Source organism: Rhinatrema bivittatum, chromosome 9 (assembly GCF_901001135.1).
Source record: "Rhinatrema bivittatum chromosome 9, aRhiBiv1.1, whole genome shotgun sequence".
Lineage (NCBI taxonomy): Eukaryota > Metazoa > Chordata > Amphibia > Gymnophiona > Rhinatrematidae > Rhinatrema > Rhinatrema bivittatum.
The window spans coordinates 6,783,180-6,803,369 of NC_042623.1; the positions used below are offsets into that span (position 1 = coordinate 6,783,180).

General features: G+C 44.6%; 1 protein-coding gene across 1 annotated transcript in view; it reads right to left on the reverse strand.

Annotated features, from left to right (window-relative positions):
* The window catches only part of SEMA3D (semaphorin 3D), a 263,507-nt gene that overhangs the window by 96,998 nt on the left and 146,319 nt on the right, over positions 1-20,190 (reverse strand). Inside the window, exons 4-7 of the mRNA XM_029615995.1 lie at positions 16,940-17,002; positions 14,652-14,771; positions 12,843-12,936; positions 4,169-4,297 (exon numbers count right to left, since the gene is read on the reverse strand). Of these exons, the coding sequence (XP_029471855.1) occupies positions 4,169-4,297; positions 12,843-12,936; positions 14,652-14,771; positions 16,940-17,002 (406 nt within the window). The remainder of the gene's footprint in view (positions 1-4,168; positions 4,298-12,842; positions 12,937-14,651; positions 14,772-16,939; positions 17,003-20,190) is intronic.

The following is a 20,190-nucleotide window of genomic DNA, read 5'->3' on the forward strand; positions in this document are numbered from 1 at the left end:
TGAAATGATCCTCCCAGTGAGGGGGTAAAGTGAACACACGTAACTTTACAGAGATGAAATGATCCTCCCAGTGAGGGGGTAAAGTGAACACACGTAACTTTACAGAGATAAAATGATCCTCCCAGTGAGGGGGTAAAGTGAGCACACGTAACTTTACAGAGATGAAATGATCCTCCCAGTGAGGGGGTAAAGTGAACACACGTAACTTTACAGAGATGAAACGATCCTCCCAGTGAGGGGGTAAAGTGAGCACACGTAACTTTACAGCGATGAAAGGATCCTCCCAGTGAGGGGGTAAAGTGAGCACACGTAACTTTACAGAGATGAAACGATCCTCCCAGTGAGGGGGTAAAGTGAGCACACGTAACTTTACAGAGATGAAATTATCCTCCCAGTGAGGGGGTAAAGTGAGCACACGTAATTTTACAGAGATGAAATGATCCTCCCAGTGAGGAGGTAAAGTGAGCACACGTAACTTTACAGAGATGAAATGATCCTCCCAGTGAGGGGGTAAAGTGAACACACGTAACTTTACAGAGATGAGATGAAATGATCCTCCCAGTGAGGGGGTAAAGTGAGCACACGTAACTTTACAGAGATGAAATGATCCTCCCAGTGAGGGGGTAAAGTGAGCACACGTAACTTTACAGAGATGAAATGATCCTCCCAGTGAGGGGGTAAAGTGAGCACACGTAACTTTACAGAGATGAAATGATCCTCCCAGTGAGGGGGTAAAGTGAGCACACGTAACTTTACAGAGATGAAATGATCCTCCCAGTGAGGGGGTAAAGTGAGCACACGTAACTTTACAGAGATGAAATGATCCTCCCAGTGAGGGGGTAAAGTGAACACACGTAACTTTACAGAGATGAAATGATCCTCCCAGTGAGGGGGTAAAGTGAGCACACGTAACTTTACAGAGATGAAATGATCCTCCCAGTGAGGGGGTAAAGTGAACACACGTAACTTTACAGAGATGAAATGATCCTCCCAGTGAGGGGGTAAAGTGAACACACGTAACTTTACAGAGATGAAATGATCCTCCCAGTGAGGGGGTAAAGTGAACACAAGTAACTTTACAGAGATGAAATGATCCTCCCAGTGAGGGGGTAAAGTGAGCACACGTAACTTTACAGAGATGAAATGATCCTCCCAGTGAGGGGGTAAAGTGAGCACACGTAACTTTACAGAGATGAAATGATGATCCTCCCAGTGAGGGGGAAAAGTGAGCACACGTAACTTTACAGAGATGAAATGATCCTCCCAGTGAGGGGATAAAGTGAGCACACGTAACTTTACAGAGATGAAATGATCCTCCCAGTGAGGGGGGTAAAGTGAGCACACGTAACTTTACAGAGATGAAATGATCCTCCCAGTGAGGGGGTAAAGTGAACACACGTAACTTTACAGAGATGAAATGATCCTCCCAGTGAGGGGGTAAAGTGAGCACACGTAACTTTACAGAGATGAAATGATCCTCCCAGTGAGGGGGTAAAGTGAGCACACGTAACTTTACAGAGATGAAATGATCCTCCCAGTGAGGGGGTAAAGTGAGCACACGTAACTTTACAGAGATGAAATGATCCTCCCAGTGAGGGGGTAAAGTGAGCACCCGTAACTTTACAGTGAAAGCATGCACGTATTTTCACTCTGAGAATGGCGGCAAAATTCACGAGTGAAACGTAACCGAGGACACTGCGCCAGTGCAGACAGTTATAATATTTAGTATAGAAACTTAGGCTTCCCAATCTAAAATAATTTTGTATTTGCAGCCTAAATCATCAGGGATTTATGGATCAGTTACAGAGAGGGGAAGCGTCTGCATTTGACTTGTCTGTTACAGAAAGTCAGACTTCCCAGGCCCAGTGTGACTTACGATAAAGTCAAAAGCACTCCGAGCTGAAATGTGTACAAGACCAATGCTTCCTTTAAAGTCTCAGAGACGGAAAACAGTACAATATAAATATGGGGCTCTGAGAAGACGGGAGGAGGTGGTAATTTTATAACTCCCCGCACACTATGGGCTGGATTTTAAAAAGGTTACAGGCATAAATCCGGTCTTATGCGCGCCGGGCCGATTTTTAAAAGGCCCGGCGACGTGCGTAAAGCCCCAGGATGCGTGTAAGTCCCAGGGCTTGCAAAAAGGGGCGGGGATGGGGCGGGGAATGGGTGGTCTGGGGGCGGGGCCAGAGGCTCCAGACACAGCAGCAGTCGGCCAGGGCTGAAGTAAGTATTTAAATAGAATTGAAAAAAAAGAAAAGGGGGGAAGGGTGGGGGAAGGGAATGGGGGAAGGCAGCGCAGCTCGGCACGTGCAAGGTGCACAATTGTGCACCCCCTTGTGCGCGCTGAACCCAGATTTTATAACATGCCCGTGCCTGCGCACGCACGTTATAAAATCGGGTGTACATGTGAGCGTGCCGGGTAGCGCACGCAATGCACGCCCGCGTGCACCCTTTTAAAATCTACCCCTATGTGTACACAGACTTTACCGAGGATTTTCAAAACACATTTTTGCTCATAGGTTTGTTCTGTAAAACTTTCCTTACCGGGCAGGGCGTAACCTGTGCATGGTAACTTATGCCCCGACTCTTGAAAATGCAAAACGTATTGTGCATAAGTTGTATCCTCACCCCCAAATCCGCCCTCCGGCACGTTTGCTCCCAATGCATATAAAAACCTGTGCAAAACCGGGTTACACCTGAACCTTAAACCACACTGGTCCCCAAATGATTTTCAAAGCACCACTTACTCACGTAAAACCCTGTTCAGGCCCAAAACGAGTGGTAAACTCTGACATTGAGGGAATGGGGCAGAGGGAGCCCTGGCAGCGGGGGTGAGACAGACAGAGGCAGTAGGATCAGGGGCTGCTGATGATCTGTATAATCAAGGCCTGCTCAGGTTCCTGCTCCTGGGCGAGACAGACTGACGAGAGAACTCCTGAATGGAGTTGTGACTTTTCCTTCAGAGCCACAGTAGGCTCTTGAGACGTCTGATTTCTGGCACAGCACAAGCTAGAGGTAAGAGGAGATCATTTCAGGCAGCAATGCCTGCAGTAAATTTTTCATGGCTTCCGCCTCCTTACATGGATTGCGTTTTTCCATACAGGGACATGGAGCTTGCTGAGGGAGCAGGACCACTTGGTCCAGCCACTCTGCTCATTTGTGCTGTCTCGGGTCTTCTCCCTAAATTCCTTTGCGTCTATCCTAGGGGTGCTTCCACTCAGCCTCCCTCTCTACCACATCATATTAGGAGCCCTTGTCCTTGAGCTTGTCATGTAATGGAAAATGCTTCCTTCTGGTACTTCTTTGAAGCCTCTGTGATATTTGAAGGTTTGTATCACATCTCCCCTCCACACAGTACCTACTTAGCTCCCTCAGTCTCTTTCTGCAAGGCTTTTAATAATGCTTCCCGCTGATCAGTGTCCTTTTATAGATGTGCTCCCCAGATCTGAGCACAGTGCTCACATGCAAAGTGTTAAACCAACAATCGTTTATACATCAACTTTTGTGGACTGTGTAACGTATTTCAAAATGTGTTCTAATTATCCATTATAAATCTACTGGGTATGTAGATGCATCTATAATATGTGTGTCTGGTTTCAGTTTAGCAAGATCCATGATGTCTCCTGGGCAGACTGAAGGGCTACGTGGACTATGTTACTATGAATCCCACTGTGAAATAAGGTTAGAAAATCCATTTTCTGTCAGATCTTGGAGAGATCTGAGGCAGATCTGCTGACATTGCATGGACGTGTCTCTTTACAAAAAAGTGCATTAAACTGTTTTCAAAAACGTGAACATTTTTTGCATATTCCTAGAACTGGTCAAGCGTCCCTTAAACTCTATGCCAGCAACTCGTCCTTCCACTAGATAGATGAAGGCCAGGACTTCCTGATCAGGAGCCCACAACCTTGTCCACCACTGGGCTAATTCTGCTTAATGTATTTATACAAGCTTTTCACTAAGCACCTGCAACTGTTGCACCCGTCTTTATATTCCGACTATACAGTTCACCAAACGGACTCCATATTATCTACCATATGTTCTGTTCCAACCTGGATGACGACCTACAATCTACCCTATGTCTTTAACCTTATCTGTGTACTGTACACATTGCATACAAGCAGCTTTGAAATAAATCAGAAGCAGTCGAATTCCACTCTTGTACCATTGAGCCACAGATGCTCCGACGTATCGGTTCGAATGTAATGATGGTCATGGAGTGGTCCCAAGGAACGTGTGAATGTCGTGTCCTGGCCGAGGAAATCAGAGGCGGTCCCAGCAAAGAGGTACTCGTCTGTAGATGGAAGAGAACACCTATGAAGAAATCTCAAACCCCATATAGAACCCATAATCAACTGTTCATGAACATGTAAATATTTCAACCAAGTTTTATAACTGTTACTGTAATTGGAATCATAAGCATTTTAGTCCATATAGCTATTTTTGTTTATGAAATGCAAATGTTATAACATGGCTTTCTATTTTTATAAAGAGAAAATGGAGATACAAATTGCTAGTGAAAATAAATTCATAGGAAAAATATCAGTGGTTGAATTATAGACCAACTGTTCCGAATTGAAAATCTAAACTTACATATGAGATCTCTTTGAAAGTCAGATACAGAACTTTGGAAATAGAATTATGAAAATTCAAAATGCAACTAGAGAGAACCTTCCCAGGAGCCCCAGATCCCAAGGTTACTTTGCTCTTCTATTCTCTCGCCCATTCCTCCCTTTGACTTACCCTTACTCTTCACTCACCTTCTTCTCTTCCTCCCTTCCCTTCTCCCTTATTTTATCTTCCCCTTCTTCCCTCCACCCTTCCTTCTAACCTCTCCAGTCTTCATGAAGATGGCTCTCTCTTCTGCACACGTCCTGCCGAATCTGTTTGAGCCTCAGAGTACCTGCATGTCTCCCTCCCACCGTTCTTGTTGAATGACGTAGACTGAGTTGGCAGATTGGGGCTGCAGGGAGAGTCTGCGTGTGTGTGTGTGTGTGTGTGTGAGTGTGAGTGTGAGAGTGTGTGTGAGTGTGTGTGAGTGTGAGTGTGAGTGTGAGTGTGTGTGTGTGTGTGAGTGTGAGTGTGAGAGTGTGTGTGAGTGTGTGTGAGTGTGAGTGTGAGTGTGAGTGTGTGTGAGTGTGTGTGAGTGTGTGTGAGTGTGAGTGTGTGAGTGTGTGTGTGTGAGTGTGAGTGTGTGAGTGTGAGTGTGTGAGTGTGAGTGTGAGTGTGTGAGTGTGAGAGTGTGTGTGAGTGTGTGAGTGTGTGTGTGTATGCGAGTGTGTATGTGTGTGTGAGTGTGCGGTGGTTCTGCTCTATGGCAGATCATGATGGGGGACAGTAGCCCCCGTGTGAGCTCTGTCACTCCTTTTTAACTGTGGAAGAAACCATTATTCCTCTTCTGGTCTCTCTCACATCTTTTTTGGCGAACTTGAATCAGTCCATGCATTTCTCTGGAGCAGCAGGGATAGGGGGTCAACCCCAACTTGTGCGCTCCCTCCTTCTTAGCTGGATATTTCCTTATTTCATCATTCTTAACTCATTTTCTTAAAACTAACAGGAAAGCTGAAGAGAATTTATAAATTGTGCACATTGGAGTGAATTTTCAAAGAAGGTATACATATAAAAGTAGCATGCATTGTAGCAATTTTCAAAAGCCCATTTACACAGGTAAAATCTTTTGAAAATTCAACCCTATGCAAGTAAAAGTAGCAATTTTCAAAAACCCAGTGTTACACTTGTAAATCCTTTTGAAAATTATCTCCATTGTTGCCAATACATTCTAGCATCCAGGAAGGACTGGGGTTTTGCCCAGAGTAGGGTACCACTAGGCAAACACATTTCCTAAAACTCTTATCAGAATGTCTGTCACTTGAATCTTCCTTCCTCAAAGTTCTGCAGACATTTTATCTCTCCATCAATGCAATAACAGTTATTGGAAATGTCATCGTGAAGAATGGATATTATAATTAGTGTTTGTCTAGCTGAAAGGAACTCAGTGACCACAGCTGCATCCTACGCTGACCTCTGTTGACAGCCAGCTTTCAGCACCTCACTTATTCCTTCGCAATCACAGCAACCTACACGGCTCACCCTCAGCTCTGACGTAGCTTTCTGGAACGGGAATTTTAAAACTGGAATGAACACTTCACTTATTGTGTGCTGACCTTCTACTTTCATGCACTCATAATTCAGGAAGGCTGCCTTCTGCCTTATCTGGGATGCCAAGTTTTTACATGCACGTGAAAAAAGAGCCATATATAATATTTGAACAGAGCTTAACGGCTATGTTCATATTATTAGTAGACGGGTATCTTTGCCAGCACTTAAGCTGTTGTTGGAAAAAAAAACCCTCACTACTTTTGTGCACACAGGAACTTTGAAATGTTACTTTTCAGAACTGCCTGTTGACTAATTGATGAAGGTTGAGAAACTTCCTCATCTTGAATGTACAACAGACAACATTAAAACTAAGATAGTATAATTAGATGTATTGCTTGGTTTCTACACGCCAGTGAAAGTATACAACGCACTGTGCAAGGCATTCACATCACAAGAACAATGCACAAAATACAGTTAGTAGTTTCTAGGGAGGTGAATCGTTTTTTGACGATTTAAAACAATCGTCAGATATATTTTAAATCGTCAAAAATCGTTAAAGCCGCGATACAATAACAATTCCCCCAATTTATCGTCAAAAAATCGTAAATCGCCCGTATGACATAGTGAGGGCAAAGGTAGCGCCAGCGCCATTTTGAAGATTGGCAATACGGCCCACGTGCAGGAGGTCGCTCCCGGACCCCCGCTGGACTTTTGGCAAGTCTTGTGGGAGCCAGGAGGCCCCCCCCCCAAGCTGGCCAAAAGTCCCTGGGGGTCCAGCGGGGGTCCGGGGGTGATATCCCGCACGCGTAACGTCGGGATCCAGGAAACAAAATGGCGCCGACGCTACCTTTGCCCTGTCACATGATAAGGGCAAAGGGCCACCGGCGCCATTTCTCAACGCAGCGGTGGCCAGAGAGCGGGAGGAAATCGCGTCAGGATCCCCCCCCCACTGGACCCCAGGTAATTTAAAACATTTTGGGGGGGGGGGGTTCGGGAGTCGGGAGGGTGGGGGATTTGTTTTAAAGGTTCGGGTGGGTTTTAGGGGTTTTTTGGTGTGCCGGTTTTCCCGCGCCCTATTTAACGATACAATACAAATGCCCCTAACAATAAATCGGGGGCATTTGTATTGTATCGCGTATCTAACGATTTTGGACGATTTTAAAATTATCTGACGATAATTTTAATCGTTCAAAAACGATTCACATCCCTATCAGGTATCTGAAGGTCTGTATCCTATCTCCCCTGCAACTCCTCTCCCCCAGGGTGTACATATTTAGGTCCTTCAACTTCTCCTCATAAGTCATTTGATGGAGACCCCCCACCATTTTGGTTGCCCTTCTCTGGACTGCCTCCATCCTGTCTCTGACCCTTTTGAGATTCGGTCTCCAGAACTGAACACAGTACTCCAGGTGAGGCCTCACCAAGGACCTGTACAAGGGGATCATCACTTCCTTTTTCTTCCTGGTTATTCCTCTCTCTATGCAGCCCAGCATTTTTCTGGCTTTAGCTATCGCCTTGTCACATTGCTTTACCATCTTCAGACACTATTATCAAAAGATCCCTTTCTTGGTCCATGCACTTCAGTCTTACATCCCCCATCACATAAAGCTCTTTTGGATCACTTCGCCCCACCACCTTCAGATCACAGGACACTCCACTTAATACCACTTTCTCTTCAAAGTAGGTTCCATTTACTATTACCTGCTGTCTCCTGTCAATCAACCAGTTTACAATCCACTCCACCACCTTGACGCTGACTACCAAGCATTTCATTTTATTCACAAGCCTCCTATGTGGGACCGTATCAAAAGCTTTGCTGAAATCCAAGTAAATCACATCGAGTGCTCTTCCTCTATCCATTCTCTAGTCAGCCAATCAAAAAAATCAATCAGATTTGTCTGATAGGACTTTCCTCAGGTGAATCCATGCTGCCTTGGATCCAGCAACTTACTGGATTGTAGATAATTCACTATTCTTCAGCAGATTCTCCCATACCGAGGTGAGGCTAACCAGCCTGTAGATTCTGGTCTCCTCTCTACTACCAGTCTTGTGAAGCGAATCCACAATTGCTCTTCTCCAGTCTCATGACACCACTCCCGTTTTCAGAGATCTATTGGACAGGTCATGCAACAGAGCTGCCAGCACATCTCTGAGCTCCCTCAGTATCCTGGGATGAACCTCATCAGGCCTCATGGCTTTTTTCCACATTCAGTTTTTCTAGCTCTTCCCATATATTCTCTTCTAGAAAAGGAGTTTTGTCTACCCCATTGCCATCTATTGTCCTATGAACCAGCAATGGTTGGCCATATGTGACAGTAGCCAGAAAAAGTAATCCAGCTAACTAACCGAGCCACACAGCAGTTGAAAATGGATCCCATGGTAGTTAGAATCAAGTGACTAATGAGCTGAGATTCTCTTCGTTTTTGGGTTAACATGGATGCTATGCTAAAACTGAGTGCATCCCACATTTTGTGCTGTTTTAGTGTGTTTTAGCAACAGAAATGCTAAAAGAAAGTTTTAGTGTGAGTGTTAATGCAGAAATGATCCCCAAATTGCAATTCAGGAAAAGGGATTTGTAAATTAAAAAAAAAACAACTCAGCAATTAAACAGATGGAAGTTTGGCCATTAACCATCGGAACTGGCCCATCTCTCAAGGAAAAATTCAAAGATATTATAATCTAAATCAGTAGGTAGAGGAGGTGATAAACATGGGACGACTGCATTTTCTTAACAAGCGGGGACAGTGGTGCACAAGATAATCAAACTTTAATTAGCCATTTAACAAACTAGCAGGTGCCTTGTAAAACCTTTTCATAATGAAAGTGATTTCACAGTTTGTGCATTGCACAGACCCCGAAAACGACTTCAAGGATGCAGGGAGAGGGAGTAAAGAGGAAACACAGGGAAAGCAAAACAATAGCTCCTGTTAATGTCCAGGAAGTTATAGCAAATGGGGGTCGTTCGCCCTTTGAAATGAGAGGACAGGCTTGTTCTCTGCTGCAAATTCTCATGAAACAACTGTTGGGATCTTCATGGAGAGTAAAGGCCCTTGTGATCACAGATCATGGCCCCGAGTCATCGTCTCGGTGAGGGATTGAAAAGTCCAATGCTAGACAGGCAGCAGCACTGTCGTATTTCTTCTGCACAACGCAGGGCATTGTCCAGCGCTTTATTCTCCTAGGGCTCCGTTAGTACGTTGTTCCGTTAGGTAAGTCAAGCAATGATTCTCCAGCGTCATGAACGGGAGCATGAAAAGTAGCGCCAGAAAGGAGTCATTATGCCGCCTGAAATCTGGAGGTCAGAGAGATACCACCCGCCAGCAGATGCAGGACCACCCAGCCTCAGGATGGAGTACGCAGAGTCCATTTTATAAACAAAGGGGTGGATTTTCAAAGACGGCCGTGAGGTTTGTGTGGGCAAAATGGGCCTTTGTGTGGGCCGAGTGAATTTTCAGAAGGGGGCAAGGACGCAGATACTTCTGCATGGAAAAGCATGCGGGGAGAAAGATGATGCTTCGAGGTGGGATAGGGTGGATCAGGGATTTTATAAGCAGAGTATGCACACATGTGTGTGCTTTTACATGTGCTAATCAAGTCACAGAAAATGAAATCTGACCTCTCTTTTTTGGGGGGTGGAGGTGTGGGGTGTGGGTGGACTGGTGAGGGGCCTGAGTCAACTGGAGGAGGTCTTAGCAAACTGAAAGTATGTATTGTGCACAAGTACTTTCCTATGCAAGATACCCACATACAATGCATCAGTCATCTTTATAAGACACCTTCCTCCGCGCATACCCTGGGGGTTATTATGTGTGTATATTTCAATTATTTTCTGCATAATTAAACAGATATACAAGCCATATAAACCAGGCATAAGAAATCTGCCCAAGCTGAAACGTACACATGTGCCTTTGAGGCAGTAATAGGTGATATTTTATAAACTCTGTGGCTCCCGCTGCACAGTTTAGAAAAGGCGGGCATAACTTGAGATACAATTACTTCTGCGTGTATTTACCGAGTTATGCAGGCTATTGATAATTATCCTCATGAACCAGAAGAAATGTGTTGTGTTCACACAATCCTCTCATGCCTAGACACACACGTCCTCTGCTTTGTCCACCCTGATTCTCTGTGTTGCCCTTATGGATCCTCTGTGCACGGATCCCTAGGGGCAGGAGAACGGTAAGGAAAGCCGGGCAGATTTCACTGAGAGACAGCTGAAGCCCAGGGCAGCAGAGCTCTGCTTCCGAGGTGCGTCTTGGAGGGTTAAGGGCAACCTGCACGAAATGGCAGTCGCAACCTTCAAGGGGACGCAACCGGACTGCGGGCTGAGTTGCGTGTGGGAATTTGATCTTTTGTGGGGGAGAGGTGCATACAGAAGCTGCTGGGCAGGCCAGGTGGGTCCAGCCGGTTGCACGTTACTGCCTAACTAGTGCTGTATATTCAGCAGCACAGACCCGGCTATCTTAAAGTTTTGTATAACTGGCTAGTTTTAGGACAGCCTTTTGTCCCCAACCAGAGTTGGCCGGATAAATCAACTGCCTAATTCTGAATATCAAATTATTCGGTTACTTCATCCGGCCTGCTGGGCTCCTCACTGATCCACCAATTCCTGCTGGGCTCCTCACTGATCCACTTCTTAGCTGGCTAAATGGCGCCTGCTGACCGTAGCCGGATATTCTGCGGTGCCACTTAGAGGCCAATACTGAAAATGGCACTTAGCCGGCTAAGTTACTATGTCCTAGCTCCACACTTTTCTTTAGCCTTTCCTTGTGCATTTCTAGAATTTAGGGAAAATTGTTGAGTGAAGCTCCTGGGGCAGATTATAGGCCTGGTTTAAGCACTGGGCAAAAGTGCTGCAAATCTGTTTGTACCTTGGGCAAATCTTGTGATATTTCAAAGTGTGCAAGGAAACGATATGCTTCATTTTTGACAAATATTTGCCTGCGATACTTTAGAAGATGAGGGGCGGGGGGGGGGCCGAAACGGGGGGGGCGGGCCTGCGCTAGCCAGCAGCGAACGCACCGTCGCGGTGCGATCGCTGCCGGTTTCACACCCAATAGCGCCACCATAGGAGGTGCAGCTATTGGGAGTGAAAGTGGACGCGAAAAGGGCCTTACCTTTTTGCTGTCCGTGGCGTCGGCGCAGAGTCGGCCCCGGTGACGCCCCGACTCCTCCTCTTCCGGGGCCGACTCTGCCCCGACTCCGCCCCCATCCTGGTATCGCACGCGATAAGGGACTTTTCGCGTGTGAAAGGTCCCTTATCGCGTGCGAGCGGCTTGGAAAATGAGTCCCTTAGAGACACTAAGGGGTGAATTTTCAAATGAGTTACGCGTGTACAATTAGCATGTATGCACATATTTAGTTTGTAGCAGAGTACTTGCTATTTTATAAACATAAGAAATATGCGCATATTTTCAGTTTTGCTTGCACATTTACCTGCAAAAAAAGGGGGCAGTGTAGGAGCTTTCCTGGGGGAGGCCATGAGGTACGGGGGTAAGTTATTATTTTATAAGAGATTTACATGAATACATTAGGCAATGTATTGAGCAATTTTACACCTGCTAATTTCCTTGTGCAATTGATATCAGACTCCTCTGTTGTCTGCTATTGCTGAGTGGGAGGACTGGGTATGAGGACGGAGGAGATGGACTGGTGAAGGTACCAGCAAACTTACATGCGCATGTTTAAAAATATACCGGCCTCCACTTATAAATCAGGGCTTTACGCAAGCAAGTTCTATTTTTTTCGCACGTAAAACATGCACGCGTACGTTTATAAAATACCTAGGAATAGAATGGGCTTTAGAGGCAATTCTAGGTATTCACGCGTAACCAAACCTAAACACATACGTTGGGGTAGAAATGCTTGCATTTTGCAATCCGCATGTGCCTGATGAGCGCAAGTTATAAAATTAACTATCGTAGATCTGTGTGCAGCCATATCCGCGCTTCTAGGAGGCTGCGCAGAGTTGATGGAAAATTGCCCTCTTAGACTCTAAATCCTCTTGAGCAGGGGAAACTACAGTTGCTGAATTGTAACTCACCTTGAACTCAGATTTGGAGAAAACAAGTAATTGAATCAAAATAAATGCGAAAAGAAAATATTTTTGAAGTTTTACTTTCTTGCTGGATGATGGTGCATTCCAAGCCAGAGCTTTCTGTGTGTGTGTGTCTGTGTGTGTCTGTGTCTGTGTCTGTGGGTGTGTCTGTATGTGTGTGTGTATATGTATGTATATGTGTGTGTGTATATGTGTGTGTGTGTGTGTGTGTATGTATGTGTATATGTGTGTGTATGTGTGTATGTATGTGTATATGTGTATGTGTGTGTATGTGTGTGTGTATGTGTGTGTGTGTGTGTGTGTGTATGTGTGTCTGTCTGTCTGTCTGTCTCTGTGTGCGTGTGTGTGTGTCTGTGTGTCTGTGTGTGTGTGTGTGTCTGTGTGCGTGTGTGTGTGTGTCTGTGTGTGTGTCTGTCTGTCTGTGTGTGTATGTGTGTGTGTGTGTGTATGTGTGTGTATGTGTGTGTGTGTGTGTGTGTATGTGTTTCTTTTAAATGAGAGAATCTGGAAGTGCAGAAACATATCATGACATATCCTTTCTTTCTGAGACACAGAGGAGATGTGGGACCCTTCAACATGGAGAAAGCTGATTGGATGACTGTTTCCCATTACCTTAACTTACATTATCAATTTAAACTATTAGGAGCACGCAAAGAAAATCTTTAGACTATCAATCCCTTACCTGTCATTACTGAAGCAAAAGGTGACTGAGGGTCAAAGGGGCATTTCAGTCTTCCAGACTCCAGATTGTGCGAATCTAGCCTGAATGTGATGTCCTGCATAGAAATGAGATACGTGGTCAACCGTTTGTTGGGAAGGGAGGGGGAGGTTCACAAATGAAAAGATGCTGTAGATCTGTGAATCTAAAGACGCATGAAGGTGGGACTTGGAGGAGAAGATGAAGTTCCCCAGACAGAATGATGCCAAGGACAAACCTGAATGTCGGTATATAAAAATAATAAATAAATAAATAAATAAACCAACTGATCCAATGAGGATGAACCGGTGAAAGAGCCAGGGAAGGTATTGCCAGAAAACTAGATAAGCAAGGCATAGCTAACACATTTTCCTTTTCCAGCTCTCGGACTCTGACTTTTGAGGGGAAAAATGAATTTGGGTGATCAGATAATAAATGTTCCAGGAATTCAGAGGCACAAATCATTGCGTATGGATACACTGAGCGAGTTACATAATGGGAGCAAATTTATAAGAGCGAGTGCAGCTGCTGCTTGTGTATTCACACTTCTTGCAGCTACTCAGGGAGTTTCCCTTTGAAATTTGCCTACAAAACACATGAAGGAGGGGGGAACACAAAATTACACCCATATTTTGCACCTGCAATACCTATGAGAAATGAAACCAGGAGTAGATTTAAAAATAAAATCTATGAGGATTGATTACCCTCCCCGACATATTACAGCTCCCAGAATGGCTCTTTCTTCCTGCAGCTAAATATACCCAGTTATTGAAAGTAAGGAGGTCTATTTACCCACTGGGAGAGGGACAGTTTACAACCAGAGCAATTCAGTTGGGTAACTGCTTAGTTACCCAGCTAAATCCCTGTGATAATTGTCCTCAGGAAGCTTGATTCACTCAAATTCAACAGTTCCTTCAGAAAAACAAATTCTCGAATAAAGAGATTCACTGATCTTTGTGAATAAGAATATTAGAATCCTCTGTTTAAAAAAAACACAGCTCATAGGCCTTGCTTACCCTAATAAAACCAGATTATTCCCTTTCATCACCTGCACACACATTGTCAGCAATATTCACTCCACGTGTCCCTTACTGCACTATGCACAAGGACTCCTCCTGTTCTGCACCATCCTGACTGGATCCTGATCTCATACCAGTCATCTGAATTTATATATCTGGAGCCCGGAAACCTAACCCCCACATCTGCCACCTGGTTTTGTGTATCGCATGAAGGAGGTCTGTGCATTTTATATGAGGAATAACAATTTCACCAAGGCAAACAAGGATGTGCTGAGCAGGCAGTGTATCGGCCGATTGTGGAGCAGATTCTGGAGACCCAGAACTTTTAGGGATAAGATGACAAAACATGGAATGGAGTTATTGCAAGGATGTCGCTTTGTAAGGGATTCCTTGCCATCTCCAGTCATCCAATGGTGAGCACATTGGGAGGGTAACCATTTGCTCATGTGCTTGGAAGATAAAGCGTGCTATAAGGTGAACTAAAAAGTGGGGAAACAAGAGCAATAAGAAGGGAAATGTGAAGAAAGTAAACATCTGGGCGCAATGCAGTCATCACATTATCAATCTCTATGTTAACGCATAACGAGTTAGGGGTGTTGGTGACGGAATGGTTATATTTACATATAGAAAATGTGCAAGCATTACTGCTTCTAACACTTGTGCAATCTACCATTTCACTTACTTATATATTTATAGAAAGTGCCTTTGGGAAGACGTGATGGATGATGGCGTTTCATGCACGCACCACTTGCATCAAAAGAACGGATTAAATTACCTCTTTGTGTGATCCGAGTTCCACATAGCCACATAAAGGGTGAAAAGCACCAGTCCCACAGATGTACGCATGGGTTTTGTTAAAGTGCTGAAGAACTTTGATGAAATTTGCACATTCAGCCTATTGTAAAAAGCAGAAAAGAGAAGAAACCAGTTCTTTACTTTCCCATGTAGGTGATGCATTTTGCTAAGGTGCTTTTACACTGTGCAAAGGAAGATCCACAAATTCCACTCAGAACTAATCGGAGAAAATTCTTTTTCACTCAACTCACAATTAAGCTCTGGAATTTGTTGCCAGAGGATGTGGTTAAGGTCATTAGTATAGCTGGGTTTAAAAAAGGTTTGGATAAGTTCTTGGAGGAGAACATTACCTGTATTAATCAAGTTGACTTAGAAAATAGCCACTGCTTTACTGGCATCAGTAGCATGGGATCTTCTTAGTGTTTGGGTACTTGCCAGGTTCTTATGGCCTGGATTGGCCTCTGTTAGAAATGGGATGCTGGGCTTGATGGACCCTTGGTCTGACCTAGTCTGGCAAATCTTATGTTCTTAACTAATGGAGCTTAATTTTATGCCTCTGCATGCATAGGTCGATGAAAAAAAATAATATCCCTGCCAGAATTCCCTTTATTACCATGGCAATTACTGGAAATTTGGTGTGATAAGATGAAACACAAAAATTATTGGAGAGGACACAGAGATGCAGATACACAAAAAACATTCTCACAAGCTGTCTTCCCTAGGGATAAAAATACGGTAAAAGAAGCACTTATCACTGAAGAACGCTACTGCCACTGGTCTAATCTGCTTAGAAGAGGTTTTCTATTTTTTTGCTTCCTTCATGTTAGATCTCAGTTTGCGACTACAACTGATGGTCTACTTGATTGGGAATCATGAGTCTTTATAGTACATTCAGATTGTGCTATAAAGACGACATCACAAGCAGTCAGGTATCTTCAAATACTGTGGTCTGGGGAGGCAAATGGCATGGAATAAGGAAAGAGACAGTCAGCATTCACTTTTTCATGGGTGTGCTGATGGCATTCACGGGAAAGCCACGCAACACACATCTTTGGATGTGGAGTCTGATTTCACTTCCATTTCCTCGGGTCAACATTGGGACTGCATCTCTTGTGTTATCCAGTGAAAACGTGGAGCACCCACCATCTGCTATTTGTTTAGGAAACTAGCAGAGGGCCATTCAGGAGAGCTACGTTAAACTTTAGGGTAATGAATGGACAGATGGATGGACAGAATAAACAAATGCCAAGAGCCACTTATATAATCGGGAGGTCTTCCCATGGGTGGGGTTTAGCAGATCATAACTGTACATTAAGACATCAAGGCCCCAGGAAACTGAGGGAAAGTGTCTGATCATGTTTTACTGGAAGCAGCTACGAAGTAATTACTAATTAGCACAGCGTTGCCAGTGGGAGACCTAACTCTGCTGCCCAGAATTGCTTCTAAAATATGCCTTCAAGTTCTCACATCCAGTGTGGAAGCTCAAAATCCTGATTTTGTGGGATGGAGGTCAGCACCGGAAATAACTCTCTCAAGGACTTTATACACAAGTGATTGCTCTCTCTATTACTTGGCTAGAGACGAGAGAAGATGTGGGCAAACAAGAAAAGTGCTAAAGCGCATGCATGGTGTTCTTGGTGAGACACAAAGTAAACGAGAAAGGATAAGAATCACTTCTCGATTAATGCAAATATCTCAAGAGTTGGCCAAAGAGAAGCTCTTTACTTCCACTCACTGGTGGTGAACTTCGTTACAAAGCAGTTAATCAGTCCTTCAGCGACTTTGACCCCGTGAAATGTAGCCAGAGGAGATCCTGTGATCACCAGCTCTGCTTTGTAAGTGAATTGGCTTGAATTTGTCTATGATCCAGGTCTGATTTTTCAATGTGAAAGCGTGTGCATTCAAAATCCCCAGCCCCTGTGGGTTCACATGGATTTCGGCAACACAGACCACCAGATACCAGTACCCTTTTACTCATTCCAGATAATATCCCGTCATAATTTTAGCCCATTAAGATGAGTTATGGTAGACCAGGGTGTGTTTCAGCTACCTCGAATGCACTTGGCTTTGGCTTGCTCCTCTCAAGACGCTCAGGGGACATTTGAGAAGGGAAGCACAATGCACCGTCTGTCTGCTCTTTGGCACGGGTCTCCTGCCACTTTTGAAACAGCTCTTAAAATAATAATAATACCATATTTGGAGAGTGTATTTCCGATGAAGCACATCAGTCTACAATTGTGGACGGTTGGCATGCCTCGTTATACTCACATGGGCATCCTTCCCTGCTAGTTTACATAATTCCACCCTCTCTTTAGCCGCGGGCCAGTAAATCTGCAAAATATTTAGACATATCAGAAGTCAGTGGAAACTTTGAGGTGCTTAATTGCACAGACACTTTTCTTTTCACAAACTTATTGCTTAGCATTCAACAACCTAAATAGCCAGCAATATCTCTATAGTAACAATGTTAATAGAAAAATAAATGGCCCCAGTGATGCATTTTGCTAAGGGCCTGATTCAGGAAGTTATTCGCCCACAAACACAGACTTGGAGGAGCCTTAGAGAAACCTGGCTCTTAGTCTGTTGCATTATGTGAAGACTAAACAGTGGTTTGTGAGACCTGAAGTTGGACCTCATCAGCACTTCAAATTACACAGATTCTTGTGATGAACTGGTTCGCACCTTGGCTGAAAGGTTAAAACATTAGCTTTTCTTGCCAACCCGTAAATCAAAGCCATTTTGTTAGAGAGAGTTTTTTTGTACCCTTGGAAACATCTTTCAAATAAAGCATCCATTTGTGAGGCAGTTAGAATCGAATTTTCAGCAGGAAACAAAGTAAAATGCATAATGAAGTACATGGACTAGAAAGTGGCATTTTTAAGCCGTACAAGTCAAAACTAAAGTAGAAACTTACGTAAGATTTCTTCAATAATTATCATCCAGTCCCGTGTTTCTGAACTCTTTAATCACCACTGGAAGCAATTTCTGAAAATAACTCTATTACAGACGTCTGCATGCAACTTCAAACTGGCCACTGAAACGCTGAAGGGCATTACGCTGCAGTAGCAATCATCTACTTAACTTACTAATAGGACTTAATGTGATCTACAACGTTTCACATTTCATGGACAAGTACATCAGTGTTTGCACTTGCCCAATAAGTTCTGTATTTGTATAGCAGACTAGGCATAATGTAAAGTAGGCGTGGGATATTGTATTTCACTTCAAACCTTGTCAACTGCAAGAGCCAAAGCTTCCCATCCCTTACCTTTCCAATGGCCCTCTCTGTCTGTCTGTCTGTCTGTCTCTGAAAGTTGCACTGCTTTTGAAGCACCTTGGGGCTTCAAGAACTCTTTTCTCTGGAAATGTATTTTCCATTCCAAATCAATATGTTTTAAAAGCTGTGTTAAGAGTATAGAACGTGTCTTCATAGTTTCTGTTTTATAAATTTAAGGAACAAGGCTGACCTGATGATCCATCACCATGTGAGGGACCTGGTTCCTGCTGGAGGTGCTATGGAGGTATCACTGATGGTGCCCAGGAGAATGGGCATCCCAGAGATCGCTCAATCCCTGCTGGCTGGATAAGGTTATACTTGCATGGGGCTCCGAAGGGGAGCCTTGGGATTATGGCTGCGATGGGTGGGATAGACAGGAGGCACCTCAGGTGGGGGGGGCGGGGGTGGGGTAGGTGTGAGTGAAGGTCCATTCTGCCTCCAGCGCGGGTTTTCATGTCAGATATGGCAGACAGCAGTGTTAGGCAGATTCCAAATTGCAGCTTGGAAGGCAGTATAAAAGTAAGAATGCATTTTGGAAAATAAACAAATGCTCTGAAAACTCAGGAAGCCAGAGAAGAACGTGGACAAAAAGAGATGGAGAGCTGAGAGTAGGGCAGCGTTCTGAGAAATAAAGGGACCTGCTTTGCCGCAGGTATTTTTCTGATCATTTTGACTTTCCATTTGCTCTATTAGATCTGCTGTAACCTTACTCCTAGCTCTCCATTTTTTTCTCCTGCCGTATTTTGATTCTCAGATGATAAATGGTAATCTTTTTATTGTTGTTACAAGCTTGTTTTGAACCTGTTCTTCGGCTAACAGCTGGCACCAGGCTTAGAAGCAGCACCGAGAGAGAAAGAGTGAGACTGATTCCTGCAGAGGAAATTAAAGATGGCGCCCCTCGGCCTGCCAGGAGCCACCAGGGATCCCTCCTGCCCTGCGGCAGAAAAAGAACCAGAAATATGGTAGGAGGGTTTGGGGGAGGAGGAGGAGGGCTGCAGCACATTGGCAGGGAGGCACAGGAGGGGATTGTGGGTGATAATGGTGGCAACATTTTAAAAGCAAATGAATGAAGGTTTCTTCGTTTTCCTTTTGTTTCATTTTAAAAATGAAGGAAAATCATCTGCCTGCTGCCTGTGCATTTTACTGCCCTCTGAACTGCGAACATGTTCCGCCTGGGCTGCTCTTTTCAGCCGTGGACAGTGCCAGCTCACCTTTGAACTGGAGGAGACTTTTCTCGTCACTGAGATACGTTTCCAGGAATCGCGACGTTTCTTAGCTGAAGACGTTTCGTTTAGCTTCTTGCACTGGGCAGGAAGCTGTGCCATACCGTACATTATAGGGTTTTCAACTGGCCCCAGATTTTCTGGCAGACTGGTCTGGTCCTGGGTTTACTGCCCCGCACTCATGGACAGGCAACCTTACTCTTCTTAGGGAATGCGCAGGGAAATCGCACATCCCCCGGCCTTCAGTGTCTCCACTGGTTACCCGTTCAGTCATATCACCTGTCCCTGGATTAACTCCACCCTCCGTCTTTTATACTCCTTCAAGGGCCCTTACTCACATCCTCCAACACGAATTTACTGTTTGCTCCTTCTCCTTGAATTGCATGATTTGCTGTGGCTGGTGACAGAGCCCTCTCAGTAGCAGGGCCAATGCTCTGGAACTCCCTCCAGCAAAGAACCTACAGTTTAGAGCAGCTCTAGCATCGCACCTGTTCAGAAGAGCCTGCCTGGCAATCCCTTCACTTGTCGCTCCTACTACGGAGTGAAATGAGTATGCTCAGGTCTCAGAACAGCCCTGGCAGTTTTGTTCCTCTCCCTATATATGTTCTTATAAGCAGCTTTTCTGGTCCTTTTATGTATCATATTGTTTCAAATGTTATTTTATTGTGAGTTTTATTATGGGGAAATTAATGGAGACTCTGCTGAAGGAAAGGATAGAGAACTATCTACAATCATGAGGGTTGCTGTACCCGAAGCAGCAAGGATTCACCAGGGGAAGGTCCCGTCAGACCAATCTGATTGATTGTTTTGATCGGGTGACTAAAGAATTGGGTCGAGGAAGAGCGCTCCATGTGATATTCTTGGATTTCAGCAAAGCTTTTGATCGGTCCCGCATAGGAGGCTTATGAATAAAACGAGAAGCTTGGGAGCAAGCGCCAAGGTGGTGGCCTGGATTACAAACTGGATGTCTGTCAGGAGACGGCGTGTGATGGTAAATGAAACCTGCTCTCATACAGGTA